Genomic DNA, 23,048 nt, shown 5'->3' with positions numbered 1-23,048 from the left:
AAAATCTTTTATTTTCTTCAAAAAAATCAGATAAAAAATAAATGTTCTATATAAATAATGTTTCTTTCTTTATGAATCAGTCTAGACGTGTCGGTTCTATATCGTTAAACATTTTTAACAATGGCGAATTTGAATCTTGATCAAATGAAGGTATATATATATATATATATATATATATATATATATATGTGTCCTTTTTATCAATATTTTTACTTTTTTTTATTTTTTTACTGAGATAGACATTCATCGTTTATTATTTTCAATGTGCCTAATAAATACGTCTTAGTACATATATATATGCTACGTATTTCCTATGGCAAACTATAGAACAAAAAAAAAACAGAAAAGATATTTGGAAATTTCATAGTCACAGTCAGTCAACCAAGCTTGAATAAATGACAAAAGATCAAGTGCAACTGATAAAACTGTATTCCGGTTTGACGAAAGAGACTTACGTATACATACATGCATATATATATTATATATGCATCCATACGTAAACAGATATACAAATGTATTAGCACGTGTCGGTTACGGTAAATAAAATCCTTCTATACCGTCACTTGAATGTATGTGTGTGTTACTGAATCCTTCTCATTTTATCATTAACGATTGTTTGTGCTTGTTCTTTTCTTAACAAACTCGTTTGTGGATTTTCGTATAGACCGAGAAGGTCGTTAGATTGTTAATTCTACTTTTTAGTCTAACGACATGTCAATGTAATAAAAACCGATAAGGCTCACACGGGTTTAGATCAAATAAAGATCTATCAGGACAAATGTACTCGTTTGTCATATTATGTTATCTTGTCTATTATCAATCGTACGATGATGTATACGTGTATATAATGTATATGTATGAATATGTGTATTCTGAAGAAGAAAGAAAAAAAAAAAATAAAGAAAGATAAAGCAAATAATGTTTAACAAGAAAAATAGTGGAGGGTAATTATTACGTCTAACGAATTGTTCATAGATCGATAAATTATTGATAATGATCTACGTATTAAATTAATGTTTATCTTCGATGATAATTTTTTCATCTATCTATGTATGTATGTTCTATGTATAAATTGTACCTACATGTGTTATTAGTAGTTTCACAATTTACATATATATATATATGTGTGTGTGTGTGTGTGTATATATATATGGTTTGTTTCACGAACCATAGATTTAACTAGTTACAGTCAGATATGGCCGGTTTACCGGTTTACTTTCACCCATGTAAATTCTCTCTCATCCCTTTGGTGTGTCTCTTCGAGGTCGACCGCGTCACTTGACCATCGTCATTTTGACGACGAATATACTGCAACATGTTTTATGCTGTCATCGAAGTCACTCTCGATAATGTATATTACTTCTTACGCATCTGTTTATATTGTTCATTTCTTGTATAATTTCAAGAGACAGATCTACAAGTTCTCTTTCAATCTCGTTTTGTTATATAACGGAATTATTACATTGCTTACTGTAGATGACCTTGATTGCATTCGTTTCTACGGATAGAAGAAGAAGTAAAAGGAAAATGTTAATCGAAACCACAGTGTTTTTATCTTCTTTTATTTTTGTTTATGCATGTACATATGTATATAACATTATAAATTATATATATTTGATCTGTTATGTGTTTTATAATATTATGATAATAATATTAATATTAAGTATACACGTAATAAGGCAAAATTATATTTAGTTTGTAAGTTTATTAGATTTTTGTTTCACTATCAATATTTATTTTGTAAATGAATTATTTTTTTATTATTATTTTTTTTTTATTCACGTTTTGAACTAGAAATTTTCTTGCTTGTTTCTTAAGCAAGATTTTTTTTTTCTATTTTCTTTCGGTCCCTCTTCACCACTAAGAAACTTTGACCAATTAGAATGCAACCCAAGTTCGCAGGTATTCCCCTAGCTCTTTGCCTGAAGAATGTCTTGCCCCAAGGACTGAACCGTTTACGATTCCGATAAATTTTTCTTAGAAGTCCACTGATCGGACCAGTCATCTCATTGATGCGATTGGTTAAAAATAAAAAAAGAAGACTTCAAAATAATTTTCATTCTACCAGTCTTGAAAATGATCATTCCGATTTTTTTACTTATATACAATTATATTATTCAAAATAATAATTCGTTTGAAAGGAGATTTAGAAGAATTAACAATTTATTATTGATGTAATTAAATTACTTACATTTCTGTTAAAAATTAATGTAAATTCAGATGAATTAACGTGATACAGTGAATTAATATAAAGATATATATAGTTAGATACGTAAACATTTTTTGATCAGTATGAATTACAATAAAAAAGAATAGGAATAGGTTTTTGAAAAATGTTTGTATTAATTGTTTAACAAATTTATTTACTTCAATTTATCGCATCTATATATTATTTATATATCATAAATATATATATATATATATATATTCCAAAATGAAAACACATAAATATAACAATAAAAATATTGTACATATAAAAATAAAAAATATGTTTTTTTTTTCATATTTTTTAATAAAATAATTACGAAATTAATAAAATAAAATACGAAATTTTAACTTTAATCACAGATTAGAAATATCATTTTTTGTTCATTTCTTTTATTGTATCATAAAGAAATAATACATAACGAAACAAATATATATACGTAAAACAAAATATAATTACATAATATATAATATATTACACGCGTCATTCACAATGAAAACAAATAAAAATAACACATACTCTTCAATTATCGACCATTCAAGTTCTGCAATTTTTTCTAATGAGACCACCAAAGATCAAACAGATCTTTTTTTTGTACCAACCAATCTACCAGTTTCCCTTACGGATTGAACGAACTATATACAGTGTGTCACAAAACTATTGTCACACGCGTGAAGGATTAACAAAAATATGAAAAAATATTTTTTGTATTTTTTATTTTAAAAACATATGAAGATTATATTTGCCAAGTCTATTTGGCATTTACTCTATTGTACATATGATTTTTTTTTTTTCAAATAATCTTTAATATTTTACCATCTTCTCATCAGTCTACTTTGTAAATCCTTTTTATTAGTGATAACGTGTTTACGTATTTTATTATCTCATGTCTGTTCTAGATTATTTAAATTGTATTATATTTACATCCAATGTGACTGAGGAGGTTTGTTTACAATTTTTCGAAAACGTCCATTTTTGTATAATTGTAAAATTTTTTATTTACGTTTGTGAAGTCATTTGTTATCTTGATATAATTGAAATCTATCGAGAATAATTTTTTTTTTTTCAAGCAATGTCTTAAATTATTTTATAAAATATTACATTCTTATAAAAGTACATTATTTCAAAGTAGATCCATATAGAAAGATCATTTAAAAACCAAAACAATACAGTAAAATCAATACGACAAAGAACATAATTTGGTAGACGAAAAAAATATACCTCTTTTCACACGGTTACACTTACGTACGAAATTTTAAGTACAACGAAATTTTTAATTTTTATTTATAATTAAATTACAAAAATTTAAACATTTTATGTGCCAATAATTTTATGATCGTAATTAATGCACGAAGATGTTTAACTCTACTTTCCTTTTTAATTTCAAACGATATCTTTTTTTTAATTATTTAGTTTTATTCGCTCCAACTTTAAATGTTATATATTTTCCAAAAATAAAATAAAAAAGAAATATATATATATATATATATATACACATATGATTAATACACAGGTATTAATCATTTTATTTTTCATATACCTGTAAAAACTTGTAGGGTGTGCAGAATAATTTTGTGACTCACTGTAGATGAGTCGATTTCAATAAGAAATGTTCCAACACAATGAAAGTAAAGTGTGATGGTGTACGTTCCAGATGAGACAGAGTTTCCCCTTCTCGATCGAGTTTTGATTCGTTGTACTCGATCATGGTGATAGTTCGGTTATCCCTACTACTTTCGAAGGAGCACCTTCGTGACAGGTCTACAAGAACGATCGTGAAGCAGTCAGTGGTTGTTTCGTGCTCAAGTAGGTAATACTCTCACGCAAGAAACACGTGCGAGTACGAATGTCAAAATGTTGAGACAAGTTTAAACATAAAATCAGTGTGTTTTTTACGAGATTCTCTAAACTCAAGTAATTCTCTTTTCGAGGATAACTGCCACTTTTTGTTTTTTTTTATTTGTTTTTTTTTTCGGCATTTTGGTACCTCTTTTTTCTTCGTTTTAACTTTTTACCAAGGATACGTCGTTACTCGTCGATCTATTCATTTGAAAGATAAAAATGGCAAAGGTAAGAATCTCACACGATATACATTTTTATGAATTTATAATAATTTATTATTTTATTTGTAAATTTATTCTTATATTAATATTATATAAAATTGTATGTACATATATGAGATATGTTTAGCATTAAATCGTGCATATATATTTTTATATATATTATATGAAATTATTATATAATTATATGTATATAAATATGTATTAGTTACTGTTGTAATGGCTGTGTTTTTTACATGATAATCGTGAAGTTATGGTCGATGTATTTCTTATTATAAAGAGATTTTTATAACAATTATAATAATTATTATATAATATATATTTCGAATAATTATAATATTTAATAATAAATGTGCAAAGTACACTTTGGCAAATGATACAATTAGTATTTAATAATAAATATCGTTAATATATTTAAAATTTAATTTATTACTGTGCCAATGGACATAGAGTTGTTTATGTTATAATTAATTGAAAGTTATTATATATCTATACACAAGTAATTAATAATTTCTTAATATTAAATTACAATAACAAAAAAAATTTTAAATCTCTTATCAAATGTCAGATCGAATCTTTTCTTGTAAATTGAAATACAAATTCATTTTTTCTTTTTTTTTATCAAGATTCTATGATGCGATCTTACAATTATTATAGAAAAAAGAAGAAAAAAAAATTCGATCGATAATCGATTGATTGGTCGAATCGAAGTCATTATAGAAGATGAACAACACATTCCATAGTTATGTTTGTGTATATTCGATGTAATGTAGTTCTTACTTTCGCTTCGATCAACGAAAAATATTAACGTTATGGTTGATCACGTTTCACGTTCATTCAGAAATAACATTCATGTTTTCTCGTTATTGTGTCTATCTTGAAAAGAAATCAAGGAAGAAGAAGAAGAAGAAGAAATCGTCACGATATTTACTCAGACGTCTCGTCAAGGAAAATCTTTCTCTTCTTCTTTTTCTTATCTTTTTTTTTTCCTGATTCGATTGTGATCTTGTGTATGGTCAAAGTACAAGGTGGGCCAAAAGATCTTAGGATAGATTAAAATTTTCTAGAATGGTAAGAAATGTTTCCACAAATGGGCAAAAAATCCTTAAGTGATCTTAAATAATTACTTGTTTACGAGACTTTTTTTAAGGTCATCTAGTTAGACTTGTTATTCTGTAAGTTTTAGGCTCGTAATTTTATAATTTGAGAAGAATAAAGATCGCTGAAATAGTCTTGAATATAAAATAATTAATTGATTTAGAAGTATATCCAGTTCTTTCACGAACGCCTCAAAGGATCGAACGTTTACAAAATAATAATAATAATAGATTATTTTTATTTGAAAAAAAAAGAAAAAAAGAAAGAAAATATATAGGAATTTGATCGAATATTTAAAATCGTTAATTTAATCGAAATTATCAAAAATTGTAAATTCTGGTTCGTTTTTCGAATTTGAAATTTATTGCAAAAGTAATAAGAATAAGAATATTAATCATTTTGACAGTCGGTTTATCAGTATTGCTTGTCGATTTTTGCGATAGTACGATTCTGGAAATGTAATCTCTTGTCAGATTCATAACGTAAACAGAATCGTTAAACGCGTCCTGTTTCATACTAATTCTACTCGGACGATAATAATCTAGGTTTGAAATACAGGTATATACATATGTATAGCATGTGTTGTATATTATTCGCATGAGGAGGTCGTTATCCCTGACTTATTTCTTTTCTTTTCGAGGACGACAAGAATTCCTTGATTTTCATAGATTTTATAATAAAATGAAATTAAACTATATATATGCATGTATGATTGAAAATAATATTGTGATATTTAGTCATATCATGATTTCCATTATAATAATTTTATAATATTCTAATCTTATGAACTACAGAAAAAATGAAAAATTATAGAGAAATATTTTTTTGTGTTTATAATATTTGTAAAACGAAATAATACAAGGAAAAAATATACAATCTGTATATGTTACACGATATATAAAAATATTCTGACGTTATGAAAGAAAGAAAAAAAAAAAAGAAGAAAAAACGATACAGAATTTTTCTATTTTTTCTAATCTTTTTTTATGTCTGTTCAATAGATCTAAAATTATAATGACAATCTCGACTTTCTTTCGGATTTCGATTTCTCAAAATTCTTCAAATTTAATCGGACACAGATAACTTTCGTACGACGAAAAATAAAAAAAACCGAGGGCTTTCACACGATTTCGATTCACTTCTTTCTGAAATTTTTTATCTTTTTTATTTTATTTTATTTTATTATTTTTCCTTTTTTCTTCACGAAATCTTAAAAACTAAGATCGATCAAAGAAGAAAGCGATTGTTTTTGCTTTCTCACTTTCTCGTAATTTTTAGGGAAAGAAGGTCTTGTTATTACATGGATTTGGTTGTTTCCTGCATAATATCATAAAAAATTCCATGTGGTAGATTAAAAAAACGAAATTGATTTATTTCTTTCACGTGTCAATTGGATTTGGTTATTTTCTGAGTAAATATCATCGATGTAGAAAGAAATTGATTTATTTCTTTCAAGTGGTACATGACACATATATAAACAAATTAAGTTGCATTGAATTTGATTTATTTCTTTCAAGTGGTATATGACACATATATAAACAAACTAAGTTGCATTGGGCGATACCGCGACACTCTTCAACAGTTTGGAGATGTATATATGTATATATAATTAAAAGAGTTATGTCAGCTTCGTGTGTTGAACATCCCGTAATTACGTAGATGAGAGTTATTTAAGTCTCCGATGACCACTTTGATAAGAGTTACGTAGAAACAGTGAAAGGAATAATTTCAAAGACGTTACATTCCAATTTTTTTTTTTTTGTATCTTTTGCTTCTTTACCTGATCTCTAATCTATTAATTAGAAAAATTAAGGAAAAAAAAGGAAAATTAATTGGCTTATATTTTCGAAAATACAAAATTCTGTTACGAGAGAAAAGATGAAAAAGAAAAAGAAAAATAAAAAAGAAATAAAATCTAAAAACTTGTAAGGTCATCAAATTGGTCAGGCTGTAAATACGATTAAATCGTAGAGTTGTTAAACCGGCTCATCGTTCTTTACGAGATGCTTAACTTATCATTATAGATATAATTTAATATAAGTTATTATTTAATAGAATATTAAATTGGGTTGATCATTATGTTTTTTAATAAATAATTTGGTCAATAAATATTATCCAAATTTTTTGTACCGTTTGTAATAGTATAAAATAATTGGAGTTGACTATTAAATAATTTCAGAATTATCCAATACAAAGATATTGCTGTTATTTATTGAAATGTAATATACGGAATGCTGTCTAAGTTGAAACTTGGAAAGTTCTCAAAAATTAAGAACATAAATTTTATCAACTTATTTCAATTAAACTTTTTGTGTACATTTTTATTATACTTGTAGAATAAAAATAAATCTTATTGCCATTCAATAATTTTAGGTATAGCAATTTCAGTTTGAAAATATTCTGCGAACTATTGTATTATAGGGATTTGTTGGAATTAAGGATTCACTAAAGGAAGAAATTGAAAAGGACAACAGGTCAATTGGAAATACTCCAAGTCTAAATTTAAAATAAGAAATAAAGAAGGAGTAGTCAATAGAATTATAGAAAGTAATAATTTACAAAGAACATCGTAATGACAAGAAGAGAAATTTTATTGTAAGGGATAAATATTTTTTAAAACATTGAAAAAATCCTGAAGAATTTCAAGGATAAGGTCTGGGTAGCTTAACGATTTGAAACGGTTACTTGGAAAATAAAAGACTTAATTTTCAGATGCAAGTGAAGAGCTTAAATCTATTTTTATGAATCGTACATTGTATAATTTATATTACCTATAACTTTTATAATATATTATATATATATAATACTATAAACGTTATATATATTTTTTGTATAGTATATATTATATAATTTGTATTTATTTATTTATTTATCCGTCTATTTTTCGTTATTATTATATAACAAGTTCGTCTTTTAAATGAACTTTCTCTTTTAACAGATCATCTTTCTCTCGTCAATTTTTATTACATTTTTAATTTATCACAATAAAAAAATAAAGAAGAATATAATTTTTTTCATCATATTAAAAATACATTAAGAACATTTGGATCTTGTCAGAGTATTATTACGAAGATATACTCACGCGATGTGAATGAATAGAATGAAAAATACATCCAGTTAACAATATATAAATGATTAATATGTTATATCTAAAAGGATATACATATGTAAAACGTCAATCAAGTAGAGGTATATAAAAACATGCGATACTTGCATACATAAGAATGAAATCTTACAGAAAACATAAGTATATTTTAATTATTTTATTGTCATTCAGTTATGCTAATAATGTGGTCTTTTATGTTTGGTTACGTGTGGGGTAGTAAAATTATGCTAGATAAGAGTTATTAAATCGAAAAGCATTCTCTTGTATTTTACTTTTTTTTTTTTAATGTTGGTATTCTAAATAGCTGATCAATAAATCAACATTCTTCTTTTATTTTTTTTTCTACCTCTTTTTTTGCTCGGGTTAAACAACTTTTCTCGCATACTTTTTTATGCTCGCAGAATTCGCAATAGAATTTACCTAATAGCTGTCGACAGTCGTTCAAGTTAGATGTTTAGAAAGTGTCCTTGAAGATCTACGAACGTGTATATTTTCTTCTAGTACTCGAAGATCGACGACCTTTGTGGTTTATTTCTTTTTATTATAAGATTCAATTGTATGCAACAAGATGATCGTAACAAGAAAATAACAACAATAATAACAATAATATTAGCAACAACAACAAAAACAACAACAACAACAACAACAATAACAACAACAAAAATAAAAAATCGTTGGAATAAAACAATGTAATCGTTAATATCAAATTGATAGATTATTTCAAAATGAATTTCTTTTTTTCATGGTTACATTTTATTTGTTTCAACAATTACAATAGACTTTTTTCCAATAATTTTAATGAAAAAATATTAAATTAATGTTTATTTTTATTTTATTTATTTTATTTTATTTTATTTTTTTCTTATTATAGGCAGGTAAACATAATCTGGGATTTATTGGAGACGATGGCAGAATTAATGGTCAGACTAATGGTAATCTTAAAAGTTCGAAAAAAATTGAAAAAGTAAGTTCAGATTTGAAATACATATTTAATAATAACAATATATATATATCGAATTATATGTAAGAAGTACTTAATGTATTTTTTTGTTGATTTATTTTTTTTAGAACGACGACAATTTTAATTTCAATTATGGCGTCGAAGATAACAGAAAAGTTACTCAACCAGTAATGGAAGAACTGGTAAAGTTGAATCATTTTATATCTTTTTTAAAATTCATTTTCTTTTTTTATAATAATTAAGCAGTAATTTCTTATTATCGAAAATTGTTAAGACATTTTATAATAAAAATAATGATGTTGAAAGACAATAATAGAAAAAGGTGTTGAAAGAGCTACATGGGGCAACAGTATCGAATTTCTCATGTCCTGCATCGCCATGTCGATTGGTCTCGGCAATGTTTGGAGATTTCCATTCACGGCATATGAAAATGGCGGAGGTGTTTTTTTGATACCTTACATAATCGTCCTTTTCGTCGTTGGGAAGCCCTTTTATTATTTGGAAATGATATTAGGCCAATTCACCAGCAGATCATCCGTTAAAATATGGTCCGCAGGTATCATTCTATTGTCATTAATACCAACTCTAATAACAAAACTAAATAATAGTCTAATTAATTTATTTTTACTTTTTTTTGTTTTGTATGTACGCGTTCCCAACAGTGCCAGCATTTCGTGGTGTTGGCTGGGCCCAAATGTTTTCTATGATTGCCGTTGGTACTTACTATTGTTCTTTGATATCAATGACCTTATATTATTTGATCGGTAGCTTTCAATCTCAGCTACCTTGGTCCACATGTCTTCTCGAATGGGGAGATACGTGCGTTGATTCCGTAAAAGCTGAAAATGCAACAATTCACAATGGCACGAACATGAGAAGTTCCGCTGAATTTTATTTCACGTGAGTATCATTTCTGTATAAAAATCCGATTGAATCCGATTAAATCCGATAACGTCGAAATAAATCTAATTGTAACGTCGACAAATTTTTTAATCGGTGGGGTAAGAGAAAAAGATGATTTATACTAACTTGACGTGTTGAGATGTGGTCTTACAAGATGCAACAAACGTATTAATATTTTTCCACTTGTATGGATACGCGTAGATATGCACATCGTGAGTAGACTTTATCTTGCATAATTATGACGGCTTAACATGACTCAGTAAAGTTTAATAGAAGGTCCAATTGATATCTCTCTTGTAAGTACCTCTACCTTGTAAGTTCTCGAAACGCTATCAACTTATAAATATCTAAATGCGTTGTTGATTTCATGACGTGGTATATAAAAGGAGTATATCTCGATGAATCAGAAATGTAAATAATTTTAATTACACCCTTTGCTCGATCGTTGTATAAAATCTTGATAGAATCTTTTATAAATTGAATGATATTACATTGACCACGTTTACGTTTTATTATTATTACGTTGAACAAAATACATTGACCAATATACGTATTTGTTAAAATGTTATATCTATTATTGAATATATTTGAGATGTTGATAACAGAAATGAAAACAATTTTATTTTATTATGTTATAACATAGGACAATACCATTACTCGCATGTTGATAATGTTTTCTTTTATTATACAGAAAAACGGTATTGAAGGAAATACCTAATATCGATAACGGGTTGGGTTTACCCGATTGGAAATTAGTCCTTTGCTTGTTTGTCGCCTGGTCAAGTATTTTTGCTGTCCTTGTACGTGGAGTTAAAAGTTCTGGCAAGGCAGCCTACTTCCTCGCAATATTCCCATACGTGATCATGATAGCTTTGTTGATCAGGGCGGTGACCTTGGAGGGAGCAAGCAACGGGATAATCTTCTTCATTCAACCGAAGTGGGACAAACTGTTCGATCCAAATGTCTGGTACGCTGCTGTGACACAGTGTTTCTTTTCACTGTCAGTTTGCTTCGGTGGTGTCATCATGTATTCGTCCTACAACGGCTTTAGACACAATATCTACAGGTTATTCTTTTTTCCTAATACGATATAATAATCTTTTTTATTAATTAATTTTGATAAAAAAAAAGAGATTAATTATTTCTTTTTTTTTTGTATATTAAGATCGATCTTGGTAAGATCGTGAGAATTGAATTTTCTTTTCTTTTTTTTTTTTATGTACCATTTATTATTGAGTTGGATATTAATAAATGTTGTTTTAGTTACTTGAATATAGAAGTTTTTGTAGATTTTTTTCATGTTATTATTACATGGTAGTAATTCTATGTTATAGCTATAACTTATGCTAATACTGTGTCAATATTAAAAATTATATTCTGAGAGAAAAAAATATCAATTATACTTTATTCAAATTTTTAGAGATGTCATGGTTGTGACCACTTTAGATACCTTCACCAGTCTCATGGCAGGATTGACTATTTTTGGGATACTTGGTAATTTAGCTCATGAACTTGGCACCGATGATATCAGCAATGTTGTCCGTGGCGGGACTGGATTAGCCTTCGTTTCTTATCCAGACGCCATTGCGAAATTTACGGTCTTACCAAATGTAAGAAAGTTTTACTTAATGATGTCGATTCGTTCGATTGATTACGCTTTTTCTTTCGTCACTGCTCTCTCTCTCTCTCTCTTTCTTTTTTCTTTATTGAAATATTGTACAAGTATTTTACAATTATTTTTAATTTACAAGAGAAGAAGAATAGATGTATAAATTATTCGTTATTTATGCGCGAGAAAGAGAGAGAGAGAGAGAGAGAGAATGAGAGAGTTATGTCCTTCGAGTTCTCAAGGTACTCAAGATAATTAGATCGAGTGATAATTCCTTTCTAAGCACCGACGTCATTAAAAATAGTTTGTTCCGCTTCGTTGAATACGTATCATCGTATATTATTGTATTTCTAAGATACGATTAATATACTATAGATACTTATAGTCCATTTGTTTAATCCATGACGAAGTAAGTAGATATACATTTAATTATGAATTTAGATATATATATATATATATATATATATATATATATATATATATATAAAACTATTTACATAGTAAAGATTAGAATTTATCAATCGATATGAGCATGGTTTTAATTTATTATATTTAACATTATTTTTATATTTGTTATAGTTGTTTTCTGTATTATTCTTTCTAATGCTCTTCGTTCTTGGAATCGGAAGTGCTGTTGCACTCGTTGGAGGAATCGTCAGTATAATCAGTGATCAATTTCCAAGTTTTACGCATTGGTATATTGTACTTGGTACATCTATCTTTGGATTCCTTTGTGGTATTGTTTATTGCACACCAGTGAGTGACTCTTTATTGTTTAATACTTAAGATCAGCTAATTTTGAAAATATGTATACAATTTGAATTTTGTTTAATATATTAAAGAAATATTAATTATTTACAGGGTGGTCAATTTATATTAAGTCTGGTTGATTATTATGCTGGTTCCTTTATCATTTTTGTCTTGGCTACGCTCGAAGTGATGGGATTTTTTTGGATCTATGGATTAGAAAATTTCTTAGACGATGTTGAATACATGTTGAAAAGAAGGCCATCGATTTATTGGAGAATTTGTTGGGGTGTAATAACGCCAGTCCTTCTAGCAACTATTTTAATTTATACTATCATTGTACTGACACCACTCACTTATGCTGGTATCTTGTATCCTACAAGTGCATATGGTTTGTATTATTATTTTATTATTATTATTATTATAGCGTTTGTTATATCCATTGATAACAAAAAGTAATAATATGAAATAGATTCAATTATTTAGCGAACGATTAAATTTAATTTTACGATACTCATGTATGCATTTTATTATTTTACAAATTTATTTAATATTATAATACTATTTTTTTATAATATTGTTTCAGAAAATTTTTATTTGATTAATATTTGTTATCAATTTTAGCTGCCGGATGGTTGCTATTTGCGTTTGGTACATTACAAATCCCATTTTGGATGTTATACACGATAATGTGCAAACGAAACTTGGGCATGCCAAAAGTATAATAAATTAAATTTTATTTAATATATATTTATATATATATATATATAAAATTTCTGATAATAAATAATTAATTTAAATAATAATTAAAATTGTATTAAAACAAGAAAAATTATTTTCTGATTTTAGATGATCACAAACTCTTTCAGTCCCTCGGTCGATTGGGGCCCAAGAAATACTCAAGAATTAGCCAGTTGGAGGGAATATAAGGAAATGATGAGAAAAAAACGTGAGAAACGTAATTGTTCTAAATTAAAACAATTCGTTTATGTTCTTTTTTGTTTAGAAGAGAAACTCGTATGATCTCGTTGTTAAAAAGAAATCGAATTTATGTATTATTATAACACCTCGCACGTACACAGACACATACACATGCACGCGCACGTGCATATGCACACACGTACATATACATTTTTTTTTTTGACGACATACATTTTTTTTTTCATCAAAATGGAAAAAAAATCTCTTGACTGATAATACTTTTTTTTTTATGTCTTTATAACATTAAAAAATAAAAACAAAAATATATGGATATAAATATAAATATATATATATATATATATATAAAAGAAATAATAATAAAAAAAATTTATAATCAAGTATAAAAATATAATTACATAGAATTATATAGATATTACGAAATTCTTCTTTCGAACTTTTTATTATATATTTTCTTTCTTTATTAAATATATATATATATATATATTTCGTATTTGTTTTTTTTTTTAATGTTACACAATACCAAGGATATTTTATAAATTCAAACGATTGCATTTTTATCTTAAAACAAGATTAATATAATTATATAAATCTTAGTTTTTCATATCTTATGACGTCTTCTATAAATAATTTATATTTAAATCATTTGAAATTATTATAAAATATTATTATTAAGAATGTGTAATATTTTTTTTTTAATGTTTTATTATACAGTATTATATTCATAGACGTAAGACATAAAAAAAGAAAGAAATAAAAAAGAAAAAGAATTGTTATAAAGAAACGATTTAAATGACTTGGATCAATGAATATCATTGCTGAAGATAACATGATTTTTATTTATACAAAACATATTGTTCTTTTGACGATAGTAATCGTTACGAAGTATTGTGTAAAATAGATTTTAATAATACAGTTTCCATAATAATTAAGTCTTTGTATCTATTTTTTTATTCTACCTGTACTTCCTCGAAAATTTAAACAAAAAAAATTGGTTGATTTTCGAAACTTCTTTATTAAGTTATATAGACAGTCTCAAAATTTCCTAGATTATAAATTTTTTTTATGAATATAAAAGTTAATTATCTTTTTTTTTTGAGATAATCTAGACGTCTTTTTTTAATTATTCATATAATTTATAAAGTTAGCATCTTCGATAAATTCTTCTTCTCCTCTGCTTTCGATACTCACAGTTTCTTGATCCTCTACAATCTTTTATAAAAAAAATGTATTATTATTAGTTTATTTATATTAGAAAAGTATCGATCGATGATCTATACGTACCATCATCTTATATTTTTCTCTTTCCATCATTAATTCTATTTCGAATTCACGTTTCTTATTTCTTTGTTCTTCGGAAATCTATGTATACATACATATATATATATATATACATATATATATAAATTATAAATATATTTAAATAATAAATCATTGATAGTATTACTTATTTATATATAAAAATAATTATAATATAAGATACATAATTATAATGTCGTACTTTTTTTTATAAAATATATATTACAAACATTACAAATTGAAATTGCTAAAAATTGAATTACCTTTGTTAATTAATTCGTTATTACATATTTATTATATATTTATTATTGATTATTAATTAATCAACATAAACGTACCTTTAAATGAAGCAACCAATGTCCAAGATATTCGATCGGATCGTAAGGTTTTTTCGAGGCAATTTCAGGAAGTGCTCGAGTTAAAGCTTTGCTTAATAAAGTTTTTAAATAAAGACTGTCGGGTGACAAGTAATAGTCGGACGAAGCTAATGAAGAAGACGAAGAGATAAAAGATTCATCGGATTTAATTAAACTCACTGACGAATCATCCAATTTCATTTGATAAATCGATTTTATATGTTCTATCTCGTCGTCGGTGATATTCAAAGCTTTTAAAAGTCTGAAACGAAAAGTTTTACTTCATATTAATAAATACGTTGGGTGACAGAGAGTTCTTATCACTTATCATTCAGGGCGTATGGCCAGACGGCCCACGTTATTGCATTCATTCCGTAAAACATGAGTTATTACATTTATTTATTTTTTTTTTAATTGTTTTATATTAACAATTTCTTTTTTCTGTTTATATATATTAAAGAATTAGTTCGTTCGAACATCCAACCTGATATATTCGTCAGTCAATCCATTATTTAATATAGATTTGATGAGACTAGTACTGAGTCCTTTTTCACGTAAATATTTCTCCATTGATATTCTTTCTTCTTTTTTCTTTTCTTCGGTATCCAAAGTATCCTTTGTATCTTTATAAATTTTTTGCCACGTCTCATCGTCCTTATATTGTTCTTCTTTCAAAACATCTCCAATAATATCTTTATAATCTTTATGATCAACAGTTACTTGATGATCCTTCAAAATTTCTTCACCTATTTTTCTGATCTCATCATGAATTTTATCTTTTCTTATCTTCTCGATATCAACTTGGCTCAATTTGATACCAGTTTCCAAAGTTTTCTCAAGTTTCGTTCTCTATTTGATGTATGTATAGTAAATACAATAAGACTGGATCTGATCGAAACTTGAAAGTAACATACTATCTACGGAAGTATGCTACGTAGATCTTAGGTATTTCATTGGTACGTAACAGGAAAAGTGAGAAATGACGTAAGACGATTAGAATGCAAAAACGTAGACTCATTAAATGACGTGGAAAGAAAATTTTATTATTTCTAAAACCATGTAAATATTTTTTCTTGTACACACACATATATGTGTATATATATATATATATATATATATATAATACAATTAAATATAATATAATAAATATATACTACGACAATGACAAAAATAATGAAATGAAATTCTTATTAAAATGTTGAATATAAGATTTGTTAAGATGTCAAATAGAAAAAAATGAAATGATTAAATATTTTAATAATTAAAAATATAAAAATATTATAATATAGTTGAAGAAATAATAAAATAATAAACAGCATTCTTTTAATATATAATACAAAAAATTGAGTTACATAAATTGTTAACATACTTACATCTTCGTCATCAGATAGTAAGGGAGAAACAGTTGGTGATAATAAAAGTTGTCGAAGTTCTCGTTTGGTATAGTTTCCGGAAATTTCAACATGATCACCCTTTTTTTCCAAAACTACTTTTTCGTGGCGTATATTCCTCTGCAAGTTTTCATTCTTAGCCATCGTTATTTAATCCGCTTTATTTCATCGTAGCTCCTTTTCCATGCCTAATTTCATTCAAAATGAATTCGATAATCTTAATCGATCTTTAATGCAACTGAAAAAGAGAATTTCAAATTTACAGAAAACTACCTTACCGATTGACATATTACTGATCGCAATAACGAAGATATGCTTTTTTCAATATCTATTTGTAAATAAAATAAAGAAAAAAGATGAAATATTATTTTCTTTAGATTAAAATAAAAACAGAATGTTACATTAAAATCATTCATATGACAGAAAAATATAAATAAAAATATAAAAAGGATCAGAAATTTTCATTAAAATTGAAATTATTTTTTACGAAAAAAAAAGAAAAAAAGAAAACATTTCAAATTTACAGAAAACTACTTTACCAACTGGATACGTCAATAATTGCAATGAGAAGTACGAGTTTATTTGTAAATGAAACAAATAAACAAAAATTATGAGTAGAATCAAGTGTTTATTAATATTTTTCATTTAAATCACTGATTTTTAATGGAAATTACAGGTAGCAGAAATTTTTATAAAAATCAAGTATTTTTTTTCTTACGTAAAACTTTGTTTTCTGTTATTCCCATCTCCCCTTCTCTCTCTCTCTCTCTCTCTTTTTCTCTCTCTCTATTTCTCTCTTTATTTCTTTAAGGAAGAAAGAGAGGAAATTCCCATGCATTGGGCGTGCGCGATAATGTTCCTGCGTGAGAAGAAAACTGGAATGCGCATCAATGAATAAGAAGGTATATATATTAACGATTGTATAAGAAAACTCACGGTTAATCTTGAATCACAGTTGAGAATTTTAGTTACGTTAATAATCTTTCATATGTAAATTTAATACTTGTAATTTTCACTTGTTCATATGAGAGTGTGAGAGTGTGAGAAAGAGAAAGAGAGAAAGAGAGAGAGAAAGAGAAAGAGAGAGAGAGAGAGAGAGAGAGAGAGAAAAGAGATAGTGAAGATCATAACTTCAGTGCAACGAACAAAATCAACTATTAGATTTGTTCGTTTTCTCGAGATAAACAATAAGGTATATAAACCGTTCTTACGCATCCTTTTATTTGCTTATGCTATCTTAATGACAGGTGGATTTCATTAATTTATCTAATCTACAGGAATATGTAGTAAAAGAGTGAGACATTGTCAGTTCTATTCACGACGTAATCCTTGACGGAATCTTTTTTTTTTTTTATTCTTACCGTTTGTTAATGATCCGACTAATTTACAAGATAAAAAGTATAAAGGAAAAAAAAATGTATTAATAATATTAAATGTGTAATTAATTTAACTTTACCTTAAGGTGATTTATTTGTTTTTATATAAATGTCACGTTTTCAATTTTACATTTAATTTTCTCTTTGCACGAATAAAACATTCTTCTTCTTTTTATTGTTATTAATAGAATTTTGTAAAAGACGTACACTTTATTATCACAAATTTATCATTTGTTCAATTATATTTGTTTACCTTTCAGAAAAATCCCACAAATATTTATTTTATATATATATATGTATATATAATTTTTATGAACACAGCGACGTAAATTTGTTAAATATTTTGAATTGTTTTTTCTTTAAATCACATAAATAATAATGCAGAGTTATAAAAATTTATTATCTATTAATCCATGTATTTTTTTTAGGAGTCACAAAAACTGTACGTAAACTTCAATTACTTTCACATACACTTCGAGGATCTTTTATTTAAGAAGTAGAAAGTATCTTGATATACATGGGGAAAAAGGTACAGTAACAATTTCCTATTACTTAATCTTACGAACGATACGTACGTATGTATATACACACCATATATTGTCATACGATATTTCTCTTATATAAAATATTATCTTTCCACTTGGCTAATGAATGTTATTGGTTAAAACGTCATTCGACACGATCGATGTACGAGTAACCGGTAACTGGGAGCTCTCTTGGTTGTCCTTTGTTCATGATAAAAACTCGTGATCAAGCTGACGTATAATGTATAGATGGATCGTTATATGTACATTCAGATATATAGTAGCTACAGATACTTTATTAATGTAACATGTGGGTTGAAAACTCTTGATACAGGATGAGTCACAAGTTCTTAGATAATATTAAAAATCAATTACTTTCTTTTTGCAGACATTTTTTGACTAATTTTTTTTTTCAAACTGTAGACAAATTTCTACGTTTTTAGTTTGACAATTTGAAGAAAAGACATTAAATTGAAAAAAGAATAATGGAAGAAAGAAAAGAACAGAAAATTACCCCAAAGAATCTCGAAAAAGAATAATTGATGTTTAAAATCATTTAATAGCTCATGGCCCAGCTTACATAAATCAACATCCATTATAATCTCGTTTGTTATTATCATAGATATCTTAGTGCCATTCACTTTGGAAAATTGCTTTCAACGTTAATTGTTAACGATGTTAACGAGACATTGTATATTTCTAGACGTACAACATTAACAATGGAATCACCAATCAGGCTTTCACCTTGGATGATATCACGGAATGTAATGGCAATCGAATTGATCCTAATTCGATTTCTAAAGAGACCGTAGGTCGTTTGTTTTTTATTTCACGTTAAAAAATGAAAATTCATTTTTTTTTGCTTTTTCTTAATAACATTTCGTTTAATTAGACGGAAAGAACACAATGGGGAAACGATAAAGAATTTTTGATGTCCTGCATAGCCATGTCCGTTGGATTAGGAAATATCTGGAGATTTCCGTTCACCGCTTACGAAAATGGCGGAGGTGCGTTTCTTATACCATACATCATAATTCTCATAGTCATCGGGAAGCCATTTTATTTGTTGGAAATGATTTTGGGCCAGTTTTCAAGTCGATCTGCTATTAAAATCTGGGAGATAGCGCCTGCCTTCAAAGGTTGATATCATACACTTTAATCAAATTTTTGAACATTTCTTTAAGATCGATTAATACGATATTTTGACGCTGTATTTTTTTTCTTTTTTATTTTTTCTTTTTATCACAGGCATAGGTATCGCCCAATTTCTTACATTGTTGGCATTAACGTCTTACTATTGTTCCTTGATGGCATTGACCTTGTTTTATCTGGTTGCCAGTTTTCAATCAGAATTACCATGGGGTAAATGTAAAAAGGAATGGGGTGAATATTGTGTGAATTCATTGAAAGAAAATAATACTGAAGTTACATTAAATGGTACGAGCCTTTCCAACGTTACTTATCTCAGTTCAGCAGAATTATATTTTTAGTGAGTGTTTAGTTACTTGTTTTAAGTACTTGACGATTTGTAAATCTTATGATTTATAAAAATGTCTATGGCTAGCAAAGAGGTATTACGTGAGAAGGAAAACATCGAGGACGGAATTGGACTACCTGATTGGCGTTTAACAATTTGCCTGTTTATCAGCTGGCTCTGCATATTCGTTATCGTGGTTCGTGGAATTAAAAGTTCTGGCAAGGCTGCTTATTTCACAGCTATATTTCCTTACGTTGTTATGCTCATACTGCTGATCAGAGCTGTTACATTGAATGGCTCGGCCAATGGTATACTTTATTTCATTACTCCCGATTGGAATAAATTATGGACGTCCAGTATATGGTACAACGCAGTGGGACAATGTTTCTTCTCATTGACTGTCTGCTTTGGCGCTGTTGTTATGTTTGCATCTCACAACAAGATTGATCATAACATTTATAGGTCAGTATCGTTTAACATTACTTTTGTGATAAGACTAATCCTATCGTGTTTCGAGAATGAGTAATATCGTTATACTGATTGATCGATTTTTGATTGATCGAAATTTTTTCTTTTCTCTCTTTGTTTCTTTTTCTTTCTTGTCAATTACAATCCTTAATGTTACTTTAAGAGGAAAATAATTGTTTATAAAATGATTGTTAATGGTTATTTACAAATTATTAGATGATTCCTTGATCAAATATTTTTCGATGACGTACGGATAAATTATTTCCTGAAATTTATTTAACATTAAATTAATTATTTTTAGAGATGCAATGGTAGTAACAACACTGGATACCTTTACCAGTTTTTTAGCAGGCTGTACGATATTTGGTATTCTTGGTAATCTAAGCTATGAATTAGATGCTAAAGATATCGGTACTGTAGTACGTGGTGGTACCGGATTGGCATTCATTTCTTATCCAGAGACAATTGTCAAGTTCGATTTTCTACCACAATTCTTTGCAGTTGTCTTCTTCGTCATGATTTTTGTTCTTGGAATTGGTAGCGAAGTTGGACTTACCTCAAGCATCATATCGATCATTAATGATCAATTTCCAAACTGGAAACATTGGCATATTGCGGCTGGTACATGCTTCTTAGAGTTTCTTATTGGATTACTCTACGTCACTCCGGTAATATCATGAAAAAAAAAAGAAAGAGAAAATATTGGTACTTAAATCTTTCATTTTTTTGTTGATTTTTTTATAAGTTTCTTTTCTCCGGCAATATTTTCAACAAAGAGCTTTTTAATTTGAAAGATTCTTCGCTTTTGTTAATTTTTAATTTTTTGTTTCGGTTTTTTTTTTAATTTATTTTTTCTTTTCTTTTCTTTTTTGTTCTTTTAATTAGGGTGGACAATATATGGTTACGTTCATAGATTATTATGCCACATCGTTTCTTGCATTTATACCAGCCATCTTTGAAATGATCGCTGTGTCTTGGTGTTACGGTAAGTGTTTTATAATAAATTATTAAATTATTGGATTTCGTTTTAAATGATCAAATGAATTGTTTCATCAAAAAACTTTTTATAGGAATAAATAATTTCCTCGATGATGTCGAATTTATGCTAAATCGAAGGTTGTCGATTTTTTGGAAAGTCTGTTGGAGCTTTTTAACTCCTGCGATAATTACAGTGATTTTTATTTATAATATGATTAATTTAGAATTGTTAACTTACAATGGTTTTAATTATCCCGATGTAGCTTATGGTAAATATTTAATATATATGTTTTTTATTTTTAATATTGTTATTAATAATTAGGTACTGTTTTTTGTATATTATTAATTAATTATTAATATTATTTAATTTAACTGTGTTTATTTTTTAGTTATTGGTTGGATTCTTTTTTCTATTGCTGTTTTGCAAATACCTTTATGGATATTGATCGCCATATTTAGAAAGAGACATTTACCTTTTTTCGAGGTAAAACACGATGAAGTGTATTTTAATTATTTTATAGTATAATTAGCTTTTATTATATTCTATTTTTTTTTTTTGGAAGATGATCTCTCAACCATTTCGACCATCAAAATATTGGTGTCCAATGAACAACGAGATGAAAATAAAATGGTTAGAATTTAAAGAACATCGGCGAAAAATTAAAGAAGACAAAATCGAAAATGGAAATGAAAATATTTTTTATAAATTATTCAAATCTGTTACTTGTCGGTAGTATTAAAATGAAAGGAAATTGTTTTTGAAATTTTTTTGGAATGAAAGGCTTTCTTTTTTTTTTTCTTTTGATAATTCTATTTAATTATATTTGATCAATTATTAATTTACAATTATACTTTATTTATTATGCACTTTTACTTTAACTAAATTATTACAATTAAACTAACAATTAAAATACAATGAAATACAAATGAAAAACAAATTGGGATCAATATAATTATTGTAAACAAAAATAAACATTTCAAAATAGAAAAACGAGACCCCTTTTTTCTTCTTTTTTGTTCTCTTTTACGGATAATTAAGAATTTTTTAATAATTCTTTTAAGTATTTCTTCTCTTTTTTATCATCATAAAATATTTAATCGAAAATCAAAAAATGTATGAGAAAAACTTGCTGGTAAGATAAGCAACCATTTCTAATCTCATATATATATATATACACACACATACATACATATACATATACATATACATATATATGTATACACACGCACACGTACACGCATACATATATATATATATAATATATACATCTTAATAAAAAAGTATGTACATTACGTACGTACAATCTATTATATAGTCTTTTGCAAGATTTATCGATCTTAAGGAAATGACATAGATTGGGAGATATTGATAAAATTATACCTTTATCTATCTTTTATATACTTTAGGATCTCCACGATTTCAACGTCTGCTTAACAGCTTTTTTCTTTTCTTTCCTTTCCCTTTTTCTATAAATATCTCTATCGAGAGATATTTATTATCTCTTTATCGTTATAGTAACAGATAATATTTCGTAGCTTATAAAAAAGCG

At 26.9% G+C, this 23,048-nt stretch overlaps 3 protein-coding genes and 1 long non-coding RNA gene across 12 annotated transcripts; 2 read left to right on the top strand and 2 right to left on the bottom strand.

Moving 5' to 3' along the window:
- Positions 1 to 3,987: 3,987 nt before the first annotated feature.
- On the top strand, positions 3,988 to 13,951 carry LOC127064375 (sodium-dependent nutrient amino acid transporter 1-like). Its single transcript, XM_050995334.1, has 11 exons — positions 3,988 to 4,276; positions 9,342 to 9,434; positions 9,539 to 9,613; positions 9,738 to 9,987; positions 10,094 to 10,331; positions 11,026 to 11,400; positions 11,755 to 11,944; positions 12,523 to 12,699; positions 12,805 to 13,081; positions 13,315 to 13,409; positions 13,540 to 13,951. Exons 1-11 carry the CDS (start codon positions 4,268 to 4,270, stop codon positions 13,711 to 13,713), a joined length of 1,953 nt encoding a protein of 650 aa, XP_050851291.1. The 5' UTR covers positions 3,988 to 4,267; the 3' UTR covers positions 13,714 to 13,951.
- LOC127064376 (uncharacterized) lies at positions 9,889 to 10,670 on the bottom strand. Its single transcript, XR_007781664.1, has 3 exons — positions 10,461 to 10,670; positions 10,156 to 10,270; positions 9,889 to 10,028 (listed from the first exon to the last, which is right to left on the bottom strand). It is a non-coding gene; the product is annotated as an uncharacterized LOC127064376 (long non-coding RNA).
- Positions 13,952 to 14,448: 497 nt separating the features above from the next.
- Positions 14,449 to 19,072, bottom strand: LOC127064367 (uncharacterized). Of its 9 annotated transcripts, none has more exons than XM_050995311.1 (7): positions 18,643 to 19,072; positions 17,394 to 17,534; positions 16,658 to 16,913; positions 15,769 to 16,133; positions 15,267 to 15,546; positions 14,914 to 14,991; positions 14,449 to 14,841 (listed from the first exon to the last, which is right to left on the bottom strand). In XM_050995311.1, the coding sequence occupies exons 3-7, from the start codon at positions 16,817 to 16,819 to the stop codon at positions 14,749 to 14,751; spliced, it is 978 nt and encodes a 325-aa protein (XP_050851268.1). In that variant the 5' UTR covers positions 16,820 to 16,913; positions 17,394 to 17,534; positions 18,643 to 19,072; the 3' UTR covers positions 14,449 to 14,748. The 9 variants fall into 9 exon arrangements, with proteins under 9 accessions (XP_050851268.1, XP_050851263.1, XP_050851267.1 ...); XM_050995306.1 differs by lacking the exon at positions 18,643 to 19,072 and adding an exon at positions 18,132 to 18,274; XM_050995310.1 differs by lacking the exon at positions 18,643 to 19,072 and adding an exon at positions 17,612 to 17,723.
- On the top strand, positions 17,824 to 22,494 carry LOC127064366 (sodium-dependent nutrient amino acid transporter 1-like). The gene is made up of 11 exons (XM_050995303.1): positions 17,824 to 17,867; positions 18,480 to 18,580; positions 19,279 to 19,383; positions 19,468 to 19,714; positions 19,824 to 20,064; positions 20,140 to 20,514; positions 20,822 to 21,188; positions 21,406 to 21,505; positions 21,591 to 21,767; positions 21,888 to 21,982; positions 22,062 to 22,494. The coding sequence occupies exons 2-11, from the start codon at positions 18,569 to 18,571 to the stop codon at positions 22,230 to 22,232; spliced, it is 1,890 nt and encodes a 629-aa protein (XP_050851260.1). The 5' UTR covers positions 17,824 to 17,867; positions 18,480 to 18,568; the 3' UTR covers positions 22,233 to 22,494.
- Positions 22,495 to 23,048: the final 554 nt, after the last annotated feature.

The sequence above is a fragment of the Vespula vulgaris genome, chromosome 6, assembly GCF_905475345.1.
Source record: "Vespula vulgaris chromosome 6, iyVesVulg1.1, whole genome shotgun sequence".
Classification (NCBI taxonomy): Eukaryota; Metazoa; Arthropoda; class Insecta; order Hymenoptera; family Vespidae; genus Vespula; species Vespula vulgaris.
The sequence above is the reverse complement of the archived record's forward strand: the minus strand, read 5'-3'. Positions and strand labels throughout refer to the sequence as shown.

Coding starts and splice junctions, on each gene's coding strand:
- LOC127064366 (XM_050995303.1), top strand. Junction 19,384..19,467: donor ATTCGATTTCTAAAGAGACC/GTAGGTCGTTTG, acceptor TCGTTTAATTAG/ACGGAAAGAACACAATGGGG. Junction 21,506..21,590: donor CGCTGTGTCTTGGTGTTACG/GTAAGTGTTTTA, acceptor AACTTTTTATAG/GAATAAATAATTTCCTCGAT.
- LOC127064367 (XM_050995312.1), bottom strand. CDS start 16,819: ATGGCTAAGAATGAAAACTTGCAGAGGAATATACGCCACGAAAAAGTA. Junction 15,547..15,768: donor TTGACTGACGAATATATCAG/GTTGGATGTTCG, acceptor TTTTCGTTTCAG/ACTTTTAAAAGCTTTGAATA. Junction 14,992..15,266: donor ATTGGTTGCTTCATTTAAAG/GTACGTTTATGT, acceptor ATGTATACATAG/ATTTCCGAAGAACAAAGAAA.
- LOC127064375 (XM_050995334.1), top strand. Junction 9,988..10,093: donor CGTTAAAATATGGTCCGCAG/GTATCATTCTAT, acceptor CGTTCCCAACAG/TGCCAGCATTTCGTGGTGTT. Junction 11,945..12,522: donor AATTTACGGTCTTACCAAAT/GTAAGAAAGTTT, acceptor TATTTGTTATAG/TTGTTTTCTGTATTATTCTT.